This window comes from Daphnia pulicaria, chromosome 7, assembly GCF_021234035.1.
Source record: "Daphnia pulicaria isolate SC F1-1A chromosome 7, SC_F0-13Bv2, whole genome shotgun sequence".
Lineage (NCBI taxonomy): Eukaryota > Metazoa > Arthropoda > Branchiopoda > Diplostraca > Daphniidae > Daphnia > Daphnia pulicaria.
In genome coordinates this window covers 2,826,786-2,843,376 of record NC_060919.1, presented here as the reverse complement: position 1 = coordinate 2,843,376, position 16,591 = coordinate 2,826,786, and the positions used below count along the sequence as shown (strand labels likewise).

The 16,591-nt window shown below is 38.3% G+C and overlaps 7 protein-coding genes and 1 long non-coding RNA gene across 15 annotated transcripts in view; 5 read left to right on the top strand and 3 right to left on the bottom strand.

The window, feature by feature from the left end:
• The window catches only part of LOC124349621 (LIM homeobox transcription factor 1-alpha-like), a 947,038-nt gene that overhangs the window by 2,413 nt on the left and 928,034 nt on the right, over positions 1-16,591 (top strand). The window contains exons 6-7 of the mRNA XM_046800372.1: positions 48-864; positions 4,048-4,051. Coding sequence (XP_046656328.1) covers positions 48-397 — 350 coding nt within the window. The 3' untranslated portion in view covers positions 398-864; positions 4,048-4,051. The remainder of the gene's footprint in view (positions 1-47; positions 865-4,047; positions 4,052-16,591) is intronic.
• Positions 1-16,591, top strand: part of LOC124350283 — a 212,576-nt gene that overhangs the window by 96,715 nt on the left and 99,270 nt on the right. The window lies entirely within an intron of this gene.
• Positions 1,324-4,189, top strand: LOC124349802 (all trans-polyprenyl-diphosphate synthase PDSS1-like). Of its 3 annotated transcripts, XM_046800653.1 has the most exons (9): positions 1,324-2,027; positions 2,170-2,491; positions 2,592-2,714; positions 2,783-2,919; positions 2,986-3,127; positions 3,189-3,278; positions 3,357-3,488; positions 3,558-3,752; positions 3,817-4,189. In XM_046800653.1, exons 2-9 carry the CDS (start codon positions 2,396-2,398, stop codon positions 4,036-4,038), a joined length of 1,137 nt encoding a protein of 378 aa, XP_046656609.1. In that variant the 5' UTR covers positions 1,324-2,027; positions 2,170-2,395; the 3' UTR covers positions 4,039-4,189. The 3 variants fall into 3 exon arrangements, with proteins under 3 accessions (XP_046656609.1, XP_046656608.1, XP_046656610.1); XM_046800652.1 differs by having other exon boundaries at positions 1,324-2,491; XM_046800654.1 differs by lacking the exons at positions 1,324-2,027; positions 2,170-2,491 and having other exon boundaries at positions 2,611-2,703.
• LOC124349867 lies at positions 4,841-8,390 on the top strand. Of its 4 annotated transcripts, none has more exons than XR_006920326.1 (11): positions 4,841-5,209; positions 5,271-5,556; positions 5,614-5,720; positions 5,797-5,908; positions 5,977-6,255; positions 6,381-6,651; positions 6,768-6,912; positions 6,973-7,196; positions 7,255-7,598; positions 7,665-7,806; positions 7,886-8,390. XR_006920326.1 is itself a non-coding variant. In XM_046800786.1 (10 exons), exons 6-10 carry the CDS (start codon positions 6,854-6,856, stop codon positions 7,993-7,995), a joined length of 879 nt encoding a protein of 292 aa, XP_046656742.1. In that variant the 5' UTR covers positions 4,865-5,209; positions 5,271-5,556; positions 5,614-5,720; positions 5,797-5,908; positions 5,977-6,651; positions 6,768-6,853; the 3' UTR covers positions 7,996-8,390. The 4 variants fall into 4 exon arrangements, 1 of the variants encoding a protein (XP_046656742.1); XR_006920325.1 differs by having other exon boundaries at positions 5,977-6,310; XR_006920324.1 differs by having other exon boundaries at positions 5,977-6,651.
• Positions 8,137-10,988, bottom strand: LOC124349812 (WW domain-binding protein 11-like). Its single transcript, XM_046800674.1, has 4 exons — positions 9,902-10,988; positions 9,020-9,836; positions 8,762-8,945; positions 8,137-8,691 (listed from the first exon to the last, which is right to left on the bottom strand). The coding sequence occupies exons 2-4, from the start codon at positions 9,834-9,836 to the stop codon at positions 8,568-8,570; spliced, it is 1,125 nt and encodes a 374-aa protein (XP_046656630.1). The 5' UTR covers positions 9,902-10,988; the 3' UTR covers positions 8,137-8,567.
• Positions 11,445-12,437, bottom strand: LOC124350166. Its single transcript, XM_046801208.1, has 3 exons — positions 11,892-12,437; positions 11,683-11,837; positions 11,445-11,630 (listed from the first exon to the last, which is right to left on the bottom strand). The coding sequence occupies exons 1-3, from the start codon at positions 12,050-12,052 to the stop codon at positions 11,584-11,586; spliced, it is 363 nt and encodes a 120-aa protein (XP_046657164.1). The 5' UTR covers positions 12,053-12,437; the 3' UTR covers positions 11,445-11,583.
• Positions 12,846-14,751, top strand: LOC124349864 (all trans-polyprenyl-diphosphate synthase PDSS2-like). Of its 2 annotated transcripts, XM_046800780.1 has the most exons (6): positions 12,846-13,109; positions 13,361-13,667; positions 13,732-14,017; positions 14,098-14,213; positions 14,275-14,386; positions 14,455-14,751. In XM_046800780.1, the coding sequence occupies exons 2-6, from the start codon at positions 13,390-13,392 to the stop codon at positions 14,665-14,667; spliced, it is 1,005 nt and encodes a 334-aa protein (XP_046656736.1). In that variant the 5' UTR covers positions 12,846-13,109; positions 13,361-13,389; the 3' UTR covers positions 14,668-14,751. The 2 variants fall into 2 exon arrangements, with proteins under 2 accessions (XP_046656736.1, XP_046656735.1); XM_046800779.1 differs by lacking the exon at positions 12,846-13,109 and having other exon boundaries at positions 13,297-13,667.
• LOC124349908 (phospholipase A2 hemilipin-like) lies at positions 14,925-16,302 on the bottom strand. Its single transcript, XM_046800842.1, has 5 exons — positions 15,993-16,302; positions 15,770-15,930; positions 15,536-15,695; positions 15,310-15,459; positions 14,925-15,241 (listed from the first exon to the last, which is right to left on the bottom strand). Exons 1-5 carry the CDS (start codon positions 16,154-16,156, stop codon positions 15,013-15,015), a joined length of 864 nt encoding a protein of 287 aa, XP_046656798.1. The 5' UTR covers positions 16,157-16,302; the 3' UTR covers positions 14,925-15,012.

Below are 16,591 nucleotides of genomic sequence, written 5' to 3'. Positions count from 1 at the left end.
TTTGACGATAACCGTCCCGACCGACCGCCATATTTGTTTTATTGCAGGTGACGGATCTTACGTGGGACACTCTGGCGATAGTATGTGCGGGTCGGATTTATCGCTGGACGATAGCGGCGGATTTGATCAGCTGGACGACGGCCATTCGCTGAGCGGCGTCGACCTGCAGGACATCCAGCAACAACAGCAACAGCAACAACAACAACAGCACGGCCCTCATTCGATGAGTTTACATCATCTCCATCACCACCACCACCATTTGGGCGACGCTTCTTCACCTCACCTTCACTCCTCCCACTCTGAATTGATTCCTCCGCCATCCGGAGCCTATCACCCCATCAATCCTATCGACAAACTTTACTTGATGCAGAATGCCTACTTCCGTTTGGACCAATGAATTCACAATGACAACCTGTCGAGATCCTTAGCCATTTTAGTCCTCCATCACAAAAGTCAAGTCAGTCCGTTCTCACTCTACAATTTTCTTTTGAAAAAATATTATTATCTTTGTATAATTTCTTGATTTCTGGCGTTTCATTGTATAAAGTGTTATTCCAACCCCTCCCTACCCCCAAAAAATAACGTAATCATAAAAAAAAAAAATTCCCTAGTCGTCGCATGTTGTTTTCACCCCTGTATAATCAACTAATCTAAAAAATACTAATAATAATCTAGTCATCAAATAGATTTGAAATCGAATCTGCTGTCAAAGATGATTTTGTTTTCTTCCCTAATTATTGAGCCTATTTGATCGACTGTGTTTGTTTTTTAAATTTCAATTATCTTCCCCTCAATCCCAATCTCTCCTTATTAAGACAAATCCGAATTGAAATTTGAAGATGATGAATATCGATGAATATCCAAGTCATTCCGCTCTGCGTACTCATGTATAAAAGTAATAAACACCATACCAAAAATAATTTTTTAAAAATTAAAAATTTAATCACTTGAAATTTAAGAATGTGATTGACGTAGTATAATATTAAGTTAAGGATTTGATATTTGATCGATTTTTTTTCTTTTTATTCAGAAAACAGAAATATTACAACCCTACCATCCCGATGCACCACCTGGTGTCTGCCAGTTGAGCTACTTGAGTGAATCAGCTAGCAACAAGATGTGGTGCAGGATTTCTCCTGGTTTTCCCCGATAACCCCAAACCGAAACCGGATTGAATTCATCTGTTCTTCTAGCCTTCTAGGAACCATGAAAGAGACCATGACGAGACCCATGAAAAGTAATTAACATATGTAATAAACGTTGTATCGGGAGTGAACTGAAATTGTCTAGAATTTCACTGGATGGAGGCATGGTGCCTGCCCAACTACGCAGTAGTAAGAGTTTGCATTTTCTTTGGCTAAACGAAACAAAGAAATTGAGTTCAAAAATGACAAATTTGGTAAAGTCTGCTACGTGCGTTCCACATTTTCATTCAATTAAATTTTCCTCTTACTTTCTCGCCCGATTTGAGAAACAAGAGTTTGATCAGAACGTACAGCGCAACATTTTCTATAAAACCTTTTGTGGTGTTTCTCTTTCTATTTTGGGGCCAAAAATTTTCGTTTTCAGACGACAGAATGACTATGTTTCAACAGGAATTCCTTTGAGTGAAATCGTATCAAGTTTCGCAAATTCGGTATAGGGCTTTCTCTATGTCAAGTCGCTGTAGCTCTCTTTCTGTCGTTTCAGGTTTCACCTTCTAGGCCAAAACTAGCACGAATGGTCACATCAATCCTGTTACTTTTTATCACTTTATTATTAGTCTAATCTTTTAATTTTATTTCCAACAATGTCCTACAGCAATCTTGTCATTTCATGGTCCAAAAATGCTGCGTTCTTTTGTTCTAGATGTGGACTTTCCTTGAACTAAAAAGGGGAATCCCCCGCATTATTTAAATCAAAGAAGTGGTGGGGGTAAGTAACAAATTAGAATAACCCTTGCACAATAAAATGGAATTAATACATCAAGAAAGTATCGTTAGTTTTAACCGCGCAACAGCTACGCCCTCACACTTTTCCAAAAGCAGGTATTAAATTTTGTAATTGTTCATGACGATTTTTATTACAACCAACCGAACGCTCACTAAATAAAGAATTCCTATAACCGTATTTGTCTGAATAGTCCAACGATTTATGGGCTGGCTCTGGCTTGTTTCGATTTTTGTTTAGTTCTTCTCCTGTCGCTTTTACTGTGCTAGACTTGTTTCATGGCCACCGGCATTAAATGGTCCATTTGGAATCGAGAAAAAGTACCCGGTTCCTCGTTGCCAGAGTCATTTAAATTCGATATTTGATCACGAAAACACTTGTCAAGATATTCTTCTCTCCTTTGTTGGATTGAACGTATCGGTCTACAGCGTAAACTTGGTTGAAAAGATAACTAGTTAATTTCGCCATGCTCCGTATCGCATCTAAACATTTATGTAAAGGTTACAGTAGCGTACCGCTTTTATCAAAACGTAAAACTTTAAAGCAACTCCACTGCCATCAGGTATAGGCTATGACAAATTGTTTTTAACTGGTTATCTAGTATTTGGTTATCAATTCAAACAAATTTGACAATTACTAAAAGTTATCTTGTTGTCATTTAGTTTCAAACTGGAGTGCCAAGCGTAACCAGTCTCGCAACTGCAATTAGTACCAAGAATAAAGAACTACGTGAAGATTCACTAGTGCGACAAGATGTGGAAGATGTCTACGAAGGTATCAGAGAGGTTAATGAGCACTTTGCAATACAATTTTAAAAGTTCCAAAATTAAAATTCATCCGTTTTATGTTAAAGGCCTTAACTGACACTCAGCCGTTGCTCGTACCGGTAGCTCAATATTATTTTGGCGGAGATGGCAAAGCTATCAGACCAGTAATTACGCTGTGTTGGGCTAAAGCAGTAAACTGCCACCTGGGCAAACAAACCTATCGGTAAACCCTCATTGATTTCTACCATACTTAATTTTTGCCTAATTATGCTTTCTTTTTTTAACAAAGGAGATTGATTCAAGACCAAAAAAGAGTATGTCAAGTACTTGAAATGATTCACGCAGCCGGTTTGTACCATGACGACGTAATTGACAATGCGGAAAGTAGGAGAAGCAGGCCGTCAATCAACAATGTTTGGGGTATTAAAAAAGTATGGAAAAGGAAAAATAAGATTAAGAAAATCACGGCTAAAGCCAATGATATTTATTTAGTCAATTTTAGCTGGGGATTTCGTCCTGGGTCGGTCGATGAGAATAATCGCCGAAATTAACAACGAAGACGTATCGATTTTATTAAATACGGTAATTTCTAAGGCCGATCCTTAAAGCAATTAGGTTGAAATCAAACATTTAATAAACATTTGATATCGAAATATTCAGATGATTGATCACATAGTCATTGGAGAAATTATGCAACTCAGTGCAGGCGCTACAGAGGAAGAAAGATTTGCGCACTATGTCGATAAAACATTTAAGAAGACTGCAAGTTTACTTGCTCATAGTTGTCAGGCGGTAATTGCTCTCCTCAATAATTTGTAGTTTACATCATTTTTAATTGACGCTGTTTTATTGTTGATAAAGGTCAGTGTGCTCTCCGGAGCTGATTCCTACGTACAAGCGATGGGTTTCACGTTAGGTCGCCAGCTGGGAATGGCTTTCCAATTGGTTGACGACATCTTAGATTTCTCCGCTACATCGGCCCAGTTAGGCAAAGCAGCGGCCGTTGACTTGACCCAAGGGCTGGCCAACGCCCCAGTTTTGTTCGCTGCCCAGCAGGTTCGTGTAATTTTAACTGAGCATGTAGGGAATTTCTTAATAATTAATTTACTTTTTTCTACAGTTTCCTGAATTGAATCCGATGATTGCCCGTCGATTTAAAGAGCCAGGTGATGTTGAAACTGCATTTCAGTTGATTCTTCAATCGGATGGAATGAATAAAACGAAAGAATTGGCGACCGACTACTGTGATGATGCTGTCAAACAAATAGCGCTACTTTCATCATCGCCCTATCAGCAATTTTTGTTCACCATAACACATAAATTACTCAACAGAATTAAATAATTTCCTTAGTAAGGTTGGAAGATGGGAAACGCCTATTTTATTTATTTTAACGCCATTATCGTAACCGCATTATTTTCTTTATTGGCAAAGTGTAATAAAAATTGACGAATAAAAAACCATATTGCTGTAAATACATTCATTATAAAAGGAATGGATTGTATACTTCTCACTCTGTTATACTTCTCACCTTCAAATAACCGGTAAAATTTGATTGCAGGCACCGGTTAACGGTTGAACACCTGATGTCTGAAAACTTTTACAGAACCTTGACAGATTCGTGGGGATCTACCGCTTGAGAATTTGCATTTCAAGTCGAATAAAAAAGAAATTCTTGCCAGGAAAAAAAAATCTCCATGACTGTCCAGTGTCCACTTATGTAAAACTTCAATCTAGCGCACTTCGCTGGTCAAATGTTTCAAGTACATTCACGTTATTTTATGTAAACTGTAATCAGGACTGGAATCGAGAGATTATCGAATAAATTAAGAACTTTTTCTTTTACGGTTAAATAACGGGTACCAACTATAAGGTCATGGCACCTTGTCAAGGAGAAGAAAATCAAGTTGTTTGAATTCTGAGTTATTCGTGCGTAGGTGTTCTCATATTACAGTTTGTCGTTTTCTTTTCTCTTGTGGGGTAAGCGCAAAATGAAATGTTCATAGAATTTGCTAACATTTTAGAATTTTTGCTATTAATTTTTTAAATTTTCATCGACTCTGAAACTAAAATAGAAAGTTTTTATTAATTTTGCGAACTATTTTTAGTATTTTAGACGGTACTGCACTGCTGCATCCGTTTGCTTTTTGCAAAGCAGACGATGAAAGCATTGCAGCAGTCAATTCTTCTTTGTTTAAAATAATGTAGTCTAATAATTATTTTTGTTGCCGTTTTTTTTTAGGAAAATGGCATCCAGAAATTGCTTGATGCGGTTGAAAACTTTTCAGCTTAGTAGTTTCAACCCACCCAACGGGATTGCCTTTTCTAGAGGTTTTTGCGCAAGTCCCCCAGTATTCCAGACCAAATGGCTGCAAGCCGTTTCGCACGCCGAGAAAGTGGTAGGAAATCATACCTTTCTCAATCTGGAAAGTGTGACAAGCCATGAGATAAGTAATATGGCTGTTTACTTGAAAAATCTCATTAAAACTGGACATCCCCTTACATCCACTGTCAAGTAAATTTTAAATAACCATACTATTATGCACGATTTAATTTTTTGTTTAATTCCACCACAGAGAACTCCTCAATCCTAAGGCCAAAAATGATCTCACCAGAGGGTTGTTGGTTTTGCTTGTATCCAAGGCAGGAAAACATAGGGCAAATGAAGACATTCTGCCGAATCAAAGACAACTTGCAGAGATCACAGAACAGATCCATACAGCTCACATTATCCACTCAGGAATTATAAATCTTCCCACTCCGAACGAAAATCTAGAAATGGGGAATAAAATGGCAATTCTGTGTGGTGATTTTATTCAGTCCCGCTCTAGTATCCGCTTAGCAGAATTCAAAAACATCAAGGTATCTATGCTCTAAATGTAAACATTTTGAAACATAATAATGATGTAATTTTCACAGATTATAGAGTTATTTGGCCAAGCTATAGCAGACTTTAGTGCCGTTGAATTTATTGATGGGGAGTCATACAGTGCCCTAGATTTGTGGTCTCAGCAAACGAGGATGAGGTAATTATAAATGTCTATGGCTGGGCGGATCAACAGCCATTCATGTATACGTTGCGGCCTTTTTCTTCTTTCTCAGATATGGAACTTTATTATCAAATGCCTTCCAGTCGACCCTGATTCTTGGTGGCAATATGGATCTCCTTGAATCCGCAACAAATTTCGGTCTCGAATTTACTTTTGCTTGGCAAGTAAGTAAAGTTCCTGTACACGTTTACGATGATGGGTTCGGCGTTTACATTATGATTGTGTTTTAAAGGCAAACATTGACCTACAAAGCTACAAGAGCACAACGAAGAAAGCGGAGCACATTCTGACCAAGCTGTTTCCACCAGGAACTCCCTTCGAAGAAATCTTATTAATTTTTGAAGCTGTACGCGACAACCACATCAATGCATCATTGAATATATTGGCAAAGTTTCCACAAAATGAAGCTAGTCTTGCTCTAAGTGACATCGCAAAGGCACTCAAGTACTAACCGAATTTTAAAGAAATAGCCGCATCTGATATCGAATTTGGAAAACAGCTGCCATTACAAGTAATTTTATCCACTGTTAAATAATTAACAAAGATAACTAAAGGCAACCAAAAAGGTCTTTATTTAGCTTTCTCTATTCTCAACCGTTATTGCAAATAACAGACTATCCTTTTATTTTCTTACAGATGTGAACCTGTTCGATTTTATTTATTACAAATCTCATTTCATATAATTGTTTATCGGGATAAATTGACAAAAATTCTAAATATTTTGCTTGCTTTGATGTTTTTTTATCCATCCTGTTTCACTCACAAAAGCGAATGGTTCAAAGGAACCGCCAACGTCAAGTAAACCTACGACTGTCGTCATCTGGTGCCAGTAATAGGAAGTTGCTTGTTGTGTCAACAACATCGGCAACAATAACACCTTCGTTTGCGAAAATATTGGGGTCAAAATGTAAGCGTAGATTGAGATAGTATCTATCACAATTTTTATCTTTTAATAAGAAATTTGCATAAATCTCATCTTAATATTTGTTTTTATTTTTACCCCTTGCATTGCACAATACACAGCTAGCCCCTGCTTTCTCTGAAAAGGCTGGATTGGACGGGAGCCATTACTTTCACTTTCCCTGTTGATAACAGGACTTCGCGATAAAATGGGGGTAATTAAACGCTCAAAGTTCCAACACATTTCGCCTTTGGAGACTGGACCAGTGTAAGTTATTGTGGGTGATGATTTGGGTAATGATAGTGGCTAAATTGATGTATGTTTTAGTTTGCCAGAAAGTGATTCTGTACCTGAGTTAGCCCCACCACAAAATGTTCCTGCTACTGAGACTCTTACCCAACAAACTCTTCAACAGCTTCGACCAATAAGGGCTTCCAGACCTCCTTGTTTCCATAAAAATTCATCAGGAAAGAATCGCTCTAGCCGCAAGTCAGATAATGGACAGGAGAAAATTCCCAAAGGGCAAAAGAAACAAAGACGTTATCATAACAGTATGGTTGATACTTTAAGTTTTCCGAATCTTGTTCTATTTCTCCTTATTCCTTGAAGACAAGTTCTTACTCAATTTGGCTGAATCTGATGAAGACAAAAGAATTGAACCTGGATTTACTGAACCTCACTCAGTATTTGCTACCTTGCTACAGGAACCTGACAAAATGGGGGCTTGGAATGCATTCTTAAACCTCACTGAAGATGATCAGCTCGCTATTATTGCCAATAATGAAATATTTGCTTATTTCAACAATGAGCCAGTATTAGATCAAGTGCCACCTGCTGTCGTCGAGAAAATTGTCAGTTATCGTGAAAGGCGCCGAAACATGACTGCTGAAGAGGCCTTTTGCACTTTGTGCCCTAAACTGAAATCTATATTCACAAAACGTCATTTCCCTATGGTAAATTTTTTAAAACCTCTCATCTGCTATTACAAGTTGTTCCAATAAATGACATTTATTTCACAGGGAATGCTAGCTCAACTGGAGAATGAAGTCCTTGATTTTTTCCTGGACGCCCCGGAAGGAACGTGCATTATCGAGAGGCAGTGCAGTTTCGATCGACTCCTTCTTCACGCCATCACGCGGTTCAATTTTCTTTGTTCACAAAGTAAGTGAATATTTCCAACCACTTCCATGCTATGTACCCTTTTAATTGTATGGTTATATTATAATCAATGAACCATAAGGTTTCTCAACTGAAGATAATCGCCGGGAAACTCACATCCGCAATATTTGTCCGGATTTCATCCCACCACCCGTTTCTCTTTCCGAATACATCCAAAAGAAGCGTCGCTAGTCTGTTACAAGAAAAGACTTGGGCAATCATCGGAAATGAAATTTTTCATAGAAAAATGACCTCTTATTTTAAATCTTAAGTTCAATATGTTCCCAGTTTAGAAATTTCCAGCAAGATTTTCTTCTTTTTTTTTTCTTTAGGATAAATTTTTTTACCCAGAGATTTGTTTATTTCCGTAATTTATGCTTTTGATGTAGCATGTCTTTTTTTCGGTTTGGTTTGCTGTTTTAGGATGGGGCGGTTCACTAAGCAAGGGGAGATGCAATTTGGTTTTCCATTCATAGACATATAGAGAAATTGTAGAGACATTTTTTGTTTAATTGTTTTCATGGTATTTGTATGCAATAATAGGATAAAGAAGTCTCTGTTATCAACAAATAGATACTTTGAAAATATCCCAAAAACGGTACGTTGTTTTCCCCTTTTTATTATTAACAATTCAAATTTCAGACAAATAGGTTGAATAATAAATAATGAATATGGCAACTTATCAAAAGCCGAAGTAAGAAGGCAATCGAATACGAAGATATTATCTCCGATCAGACAAGTTTTTGCTTGTTTCCGTCAAAAGGTTAGTACTTCCACAGAGAACATTTGAAACTATCACACTGGGCCTTGTCAGCGCCGTAAGTGGCTGCCTTTTGGAAAATAGCCATGTTATTCTTCATTGTGTCTGGTACAAGTGTCGACAAGAACCTGAAGAAAAAGAAATACGATGGTAATTAAAATCTCTAAATATTAGTTAATATTATTTTTAAATAATTACGTTAGAATGACAGAATTTCCTGGAACAGCCGTTGCATAGGAACCAAGATCGCAGATGATGCGTTGCATGCATTCGTCCGTTTCCAGGACTGAACCATAGCTCTCCACAATGTCCCTTAGGCTTTTCTTCATAGTGGTTATGTTCAGCTCTCCAAACTTGCGTCCGTTAGTGGTGATGGTGAAACCTTTTTGGAGTAAAAAAAATTAGGTAAGTTGGATGACTATTCATTTTTCGAGGAAGGATTAAAGTAACACTTACTAGAAAGGAGAATAGCTGTCAGCGGTATGACTAGAGCTACGATAATGAGTGGTGTTAGTATGGAAAGCCAAATCTTCTGTTCGTTGGTAAGATGTTTCTTATGATCGGGCAATATGGTGGCGAAAGCTTCTTTATCCATGTCCAGCATATCTTTAATTGAGGGGCCTTTTTCTTTGGTTTCCTTGACTGGAGCGTAATAGTAGTATGGTCCTGCTGGTGGAGGTGGGCCATAGGAAGGCGGTTCGTAGGCCGGAGGTGGAGCGGGATTGTAGGCTGGAGGAGCTGGCTCAGGGTATGCCTGAGGAGCTGGATCAGGGTATGCCGGAGGAGCTGGATCAGGGTAGGCTGGAGGAGCTGGATCAGTGTACGCTGGAGGATATGGTTGATACGGAGGAGATGTAGGAGCTGGAGCATATACTGGTGCTGGTGGAGGTGCGTACACAGGTGGTGGTGGGGGAGCGTACACAGGTGCTGGTGGAGCAGTTGCTGCAGGTGGTGCTGGAGGTGAGTAAGGAGCTGGGGCTGGTGCTGGAGCTGGTGCGGGAGCGGGGGCTGAAACTCCCCATTGTCGATCGAGGTAATTCTTTTGAGCTACTGCATCCCATTCGTTGGCCTGCTGGAATCTCTTATTGTTGTTGCTATTAGAATTAATACTTGTGGCCCAGTAAATCTGAGGTTTCTTTTCAGATCCAATTTCACGTTGTTGTTGCTGAAATCTCTGCGTAAACTGTTGTTGCTGCTGCATTTCAACTCCATGTAAAATCAACAACAGTTGCACAACCAGCACTAGGTGCCATTTCCAGTCAGCTTTCCACATCTGTAAAGAATGTATCCCGATCTTGAAATTTACCCAGATCGGAATGTAATGTAGTTGAAACTCACCTCGATTGGAATGTTTTTATCCTGTTCAAACGAAACAATTAATTGACACTAGATTATATCATACAGGTGATGGATGCAGGCCGTTTGTACTCTGACGCGACGCGACCTACCGGGTTGTATTTTATACTTGGCGGCAGATTCGAGTCCAACGAGGCGGAGCTTCTTTTTTTAACGCAGCTTTGACCTGGAGGAGTAAAATGCCAGGGCTGATTGCAGGATCGGAAGAAAAACAGACGCACTGATCAGGTACGGTATAGACTGTAGACGGCCGGATGGTGTTGTTCAGCTGTGAACTGAATGATGAGTTCCCTGGAAAATGTGGGACATCCAAAAGTCATAGTGGGTCTTGTGAGAGACTTCTGACTGAATCAATCCGGATCTAGTACCGTAAGCAAGAAAGATTTGTTTTATCAACTTCCGCATCTCTCCGCCTTGATGGGAAGCGAGTGCAAGGCAGCTGTTAATGTATGGGTCACACATCGTGTACTCGTTTTATACTCATTTTGAGAAAATGAAGACCCATATTGTCGGCTACTTCCTGCCAAATGACCTGAAATATTATACCATTTCATTGTTTTTCGGATTTTTCCGGTTTTAGAATGCGGCTCAACGTCATTCCAAAACACCTTCGGAAATCTGACGTAATTCGAACCTCTTATGTCTTATTCTCGAACTGAAGATTTTCGCCCCATTAAAAAATGTTTACCCTTAACTTTAAATTCTTTCGTTATTGTATTTCTCATATTGGACTAAAATTTGTCATGCATATTGTACATTAATTAATAGTTTTTTCGATAATAGGTTTGCGGAACTCTAACAAATGATGCAGAATTAGTATTCATTAGTTTCGGCAATTACAGAGCACAGATATAACATCTTAAGAACAGTGTACTTGTACAATGTACATCAGAGCTGTTAGATAATCACAAAAGATGTGATTAGGTGGAATCAATCAACTTAAAATTTGAGGTAGGCTACCCAAAACCAATATTGCATATGAGGTTCAACTGGTTCTTAATTATTTTCAACAAAACAAACTTTAATTATTTTCATTTCAGATGCTACAAATTATGCGCAGTTTGTTTTTACTACCAGCTCTTTTCAACAACTTTCTTTAGATGATTTAGTAATTCAATCCTCACGGTGTTATAAACGCCTTGACTTTCTGAATGACTCCGGCCGAATGAAGCACCATCCGCTCTGGTCTACGGGTAAATCTCTGGAATATTTTCGTTCCCGTCGCCTATTGGTTTGTTTCAAATATTTTCGAAAATTACTATTAGAGTGGTGGTTTATATTCCCGAATAATTATGCGTTACTTGAAGTCTTTATTCAAACAATCAGGGCTTTGCGTGTAGCAACTAACAGCAGCAACATTGAAGTAAATTATGCCGACTGGAGTACTCGCTCGGTCATTTGAGTTAAGTAAGCACTGACGTAATTTCTCGTCGCAACGGCAGTTTGATCTTACGCATTTAAAAATTTCATTTGTAAAATAACTGAAGTGTAATTTAAATTTAGTTAGGACATTTTGTTTGGAAAAACATACTTTGTGAAAACGGAGTTGTTGCACAAACCATTTTTACAACTTCCGGGGTTTAAACTGTCGTTACCTCGTCGTACAGTTATCATGATCTCGGCAACACATGTCCGTGGCGACCCGACTGCCCAGATCATCATAACTATTTGCAATATTTCCTGGTCCACACCATTTGGTGCCTGTCGCAGCCTCGAAAAAAATATCGTTGAAATGACTTTAGATTTTTGACTCTATAAATTACCTGGGTAGATAAAATGTATGTTAGACGGAGTCGGTGTTTGATTTTGGGACAGCAATTGTTCCTGACATTCAGCAAAAACGTTGGACCATTCTTGTTGATTTACCACCCGAATTGGCGGACGATCCGGAAGGTTTTCAATAAACTCAATCTGATCACTAAAAGAAATATTGTGCTGAGCCGTTGAAAAGGAGACGAATAGCGGTGCTTACCTTTGACCGAAAAATTGACATGACTCATTATGATCACTACTCACGAGCACAGCTCGGCTGCCAAATGGATGTCCGTCATATATCAACAGCTCTTTGGTAACTGACAAACTTGAAGCAGTCGCAATAATTGCATGGAAAAGCGACAACACCACAATCACCATCCTTTTTTTTACCGTTCTACACTGGTTTGCGTTTACTTTCCTTTAGCCCTAAAAACTAAAGGCTGAGACCAGTGATTTCGAATACTTGACGACGACTGGTGAAACTCGATTCAGTGATGTCAAACAACTGGTCGGTGTATCTGAAAAAGATGTCAATCGGGAAAATCCCATCCCATCACGTCGATCCTGATGCAGCTAAAAACCACGAATCACATCACGTACGTAACGATTTCTTTTTATGTAGTATGTCTAAGTTGGTTGTATGTTAGCGACGTTTGTCTGTTGTGTAAACGGAATCCTGTCGATGAGCTGCATGCATCAGCTGTATTTTTTAAATATTTCAAAGTGGTCCGCTCCCGTTGAGTAATAACCTCAACAAAATGGTTGTCCGTAAAGAAAAGTTGCGTTCATCAATTTGAAAAAAAACCGGATAAGAGAAATCTAAAAAAAAAAAGAAATTCGATGATAGCCAAGTGTATTTGAAGACTGGTTATCGCCAATCCAGGGAACTAGGTCATACATCAAGGAAATAGCATGTAGGATACAAATTTTTTGATTATTAGTACTATATTTAACATCGGCGAAAGATATAAAATCAACGAATTCATTATGCCATTTTGTAATTTAGATGACACGTCATAGATATGTTAATTGGTGACTTGTTGTTTAGTTAAATTGAAAGCGGGCATGGCATTCGCAATGCGAGGGGGTTTGCAGGAAATTTTTTGTAATCTAAGCAGAATTGGAAGGATGATGAATTTACAATTGTTTATAATAGTAATGCAAAACTTAAAGATGGCAAAGAAAAACCGGTTCGACATGATTCAGTTTAATGGGTCATTTTACCGAAAGCACATGCTGTACTAACTCCTTCCCGTTTTAGAGTTCAAACTTAGTTGTTGGATGACTTTAAAGCAACCAAAGCAGCAGGTACTAAATCAAGAGAGAAACTTCTTTGAATATTGAAAAGTGGTCCACAACAGGGACCTCGGTTATTTGTGCATAGAGATTCGACTTGTTCGGACCACCTTTTTTTTACGAGATCTCTTTTTAAGAGGTAATTTTTGAACTTTTTGAAACATCAAATTTCTGCGTCAAAAATCAAATTAAATATTTTTTGGGTTTTTTTTTTATCTTTAATTTGTTTCGTTTGATTAAATTTTTTGTGAATTTCGTTTGATTAAATTTTTTGCGAATATACGCAAATTCTGGATTTGCCAATAGATGGTGTTTGTGTTTGATTGTTTGTGACTGACTGCAGACGATTCTGAAACTAATGTGTTCCTTTTCGCTATTTTCCACGTGTAGTGCCATTTCTTTTATTCAAAAAAGGAGAAATGGTGTCTAGAAATGGTTTGATTTGCTGGAAAACTCTTCAGTCTGGTTGTATTCGTTCCACCAATCCCGTCAATGTTACCATTTCAAGAAGATTATGTGTGAGTTCTCAGATTTGTCAAAATAATTGGGTACAAGCAGTTTCCAATGCAGAGAAAATAGTGGGCTTGCCTACGTCCTTCCTTAGTTTACGAAGCGAAGCCATTGATGAGATATCTAACATCGCCGTTTACTTAAAAAAGCTAATTGGGACTGGACATCCTCTGCTTGACACTGCTAAGTAGATTACCTTTCTTTTTATACTGCTGGAATCTTATTAATTATTTTATAAATTTGTCTTGCAGAAATTTAATGTATTCGCAAGACAAAACAAATCAGACCAGAGGATTATTGGTTTTGCTTGTATCCAAGGCTGCAAAAATTGATCAAAATCAAGACATTCTGCCAAAACAGAGAACACTTGGAGAGATCACAGATTTGGTTCATGCAGCTCACTTGATTCATACAGGAGTCATCAACCTTAACACACCAAATGAGAGTCTAGAAATGGGGAACAAAATGGCAGTGTTATGTGGGGATTTTTTATTGGCCCGTTCTTGTGTACTACTTGCTAATCTACAAAATCTTAAGGTAGACTATAGTATTTCAATCTTGTACTTTGAACTCTATAAAAATTAAAACACTCTTTTAAATTAATATTCCATAAACAGGTTGTAGAGCTAATTGCTCAGGCAATATCAGACTTCAGTACTGCAGAATTCATTGACATAGTGGCAAATGAAACAGACAGTGCTCTTGATAGATGGAGGGATCAATCAAAACTAAGGCATGAATACTTAATGACTAGTTTGACCAGATTATAACTAAAAATACGTTTTTAATTTTAGGTATGGGACGTTATTAGCCCATGCATGTCAGTCATCTCTAATTCTAGGGGATAACGTAGAACTTGTTGAATTCGGTAAATATTTTGGGCTTGAAATCGCCTTGGCTTGGCAGGTAAGAACCGCTTTATTTCTGTACGATCAGACTTGGTGGTTAAATTTTTTTAATGATTTTTTTATTAGGCTAACAATGAAATACAAAGCTACAAGAACGCCAAAGAGAAGGCTGTTCTGTTCAAACTATTCCCACCAGGAACTCCTTTCGAAGAAGTGATATCAAATTTTCAAGCTGTGCGTGACACACACGTCGACGCAGCATTACAAATGTTGAGCGAGTTTCCAAAGAATGATGCCAGTCTTGCTCTTTGTAACATCGCAAGAGCGCTCAAGTACTAATTGCATTTTAAATTTAGTAAAAATTATCGATTTTGTATTATCTGTGTTGATTGATGTTGGTGGTTACAACTTATTATTGACAAAGCTTTGTCATTGGCCTTGAAGTCCTTACTGACTGTTAAAATCGTTTCTAGATTTTCATTTAAAACAGTATCTGTCTAGAAATCCAGAAAGACGAGATGGCGGCATGCCATAAAATTGATCAGGTCAAAGGATTAAAAATTCCCTAAAGTAAAAACTAATGGGCCGATCGATAGTTGTATTGCTTTTGTTTTATTCGACAGGGCTTTTCAGGTAGAAAACTTTACAGCCAATTCAGTAAAAGCTTTACATTCCGTATGCCCCTCATTTTCCAGACTGCACAGACAAGGTAGATCCAGCCACTTGTTTCACCATTGTTGAAACATCACTCATAGTTGATAGGACGTGCCGGAATATACCGTCAGGTTGGTTTCTACGGATCATTGCCGATTTTTTAAACGGTTGAGGCGGGATAAAACACCATCCGTTTTGCAAATTTCTGGTTCTCGATTGATTTTGTCGTTTCTTCCGCCTAGTTAGTTCTATTGGTTCCCTGCGTGATTATTTCAATTTCATTAGGTCTCTAAAATGTTGTCTTTTGGACAAAATTGCGCATCTTACCTGAATACTTTATTGACGCAGTCAGGTGTCTGGCGATAACAGCTTATAAAACCAACGTCAAAATAGATGAAACCCACTGGAACACTAGCTGGGTCATTCGCCGCATTTAGCAAGCATTGACGAAATCGGTCGTCGCAATCGCAATGGGACCTTTTTAAGAAAAGTTAGGACTTAGGATTTTTATTAGAACTACAGTGAACAAAACATTTACTGTAGGAAAACGTACTTAGTGAAGACTGAGGTGTTGCACAAACCATATTTGCAAGTTCCAGGTTTCATAGTGTCTAGGCAAAAATCATGATCTCGACAGCATATGTCAGTGGCGGCATGAGGTCCTAGATCTTTAAAATTATTCGCAACGTCTCCTGTTCCACACCATTTGGTGCCTGTTTGGGTATCAAACGAACTGTTATTTGAAATTCAATTGAACTAATATAATGTATTTTTTTCATTTGTTTACCTGGATAAATGAAATCTATCTGATTGCTGGCAGTGGTCGGCTTCTGATTGAGAGTGAGCAACCGCTGTTGACAATCAGCGGCAATTGTCAACCATTCTTGTTGATTGATTGTTCGGAGTCTTGGCCCGTCCGGTAGATTTTCAATAACCTGTATGGGGTTACTAAAAAAAGAACTTTCCCTTGAGGCGTTGTAAGGGTTGGAATCGTGAAGGTTAACACGTACCTATGGCCGTAAATTCGACAAGGTTCGTTGGGGTCACTGTTCACGAGCACAGCCCTTCTGCCACGCGGATGCCCATCTAGAACCAATAATTCGTTGGATCCTGTGGAATTTGAAACAAGCGCAACAATTGCTTGCAAAAGAGACAAGACTATGATGAGAATCATATTTTAGTTTGTTTTCCTCCTAAATCAATACTGCGTTGTGAGACCACTGAATATTCGGCGACGACTGTTGAACACTTAAAAAATTGGTCTCCGTTGTCAAGTCGTCCAGCTTATTGTAGGGAGCATGGATGACCTGCTTCTGATCGTGTCGCTTTCTGTGGGTATACTGTCTGGGCTTTATTCCATCCTCTCTTGGGAAACTTTTTTAGCTACTATCTCTCCCTTTATTAGTCTACGAAACTTTAGGTTTAAACTGTAGCTACCTGGGTTTTTTCCGTTCCCTAATAACGAAGAAGGGGTTTCAAGTTTAAATCCCAAATATGCGATACTTTACTTTCATTTTCCTATGCCCAAAAATGCTCACAAAGGTTAAAAGTAAAATCTTTAGCTATTACGTAATTATTGCGTTGTTTTTTTTTTACCTTACCAGGAGTA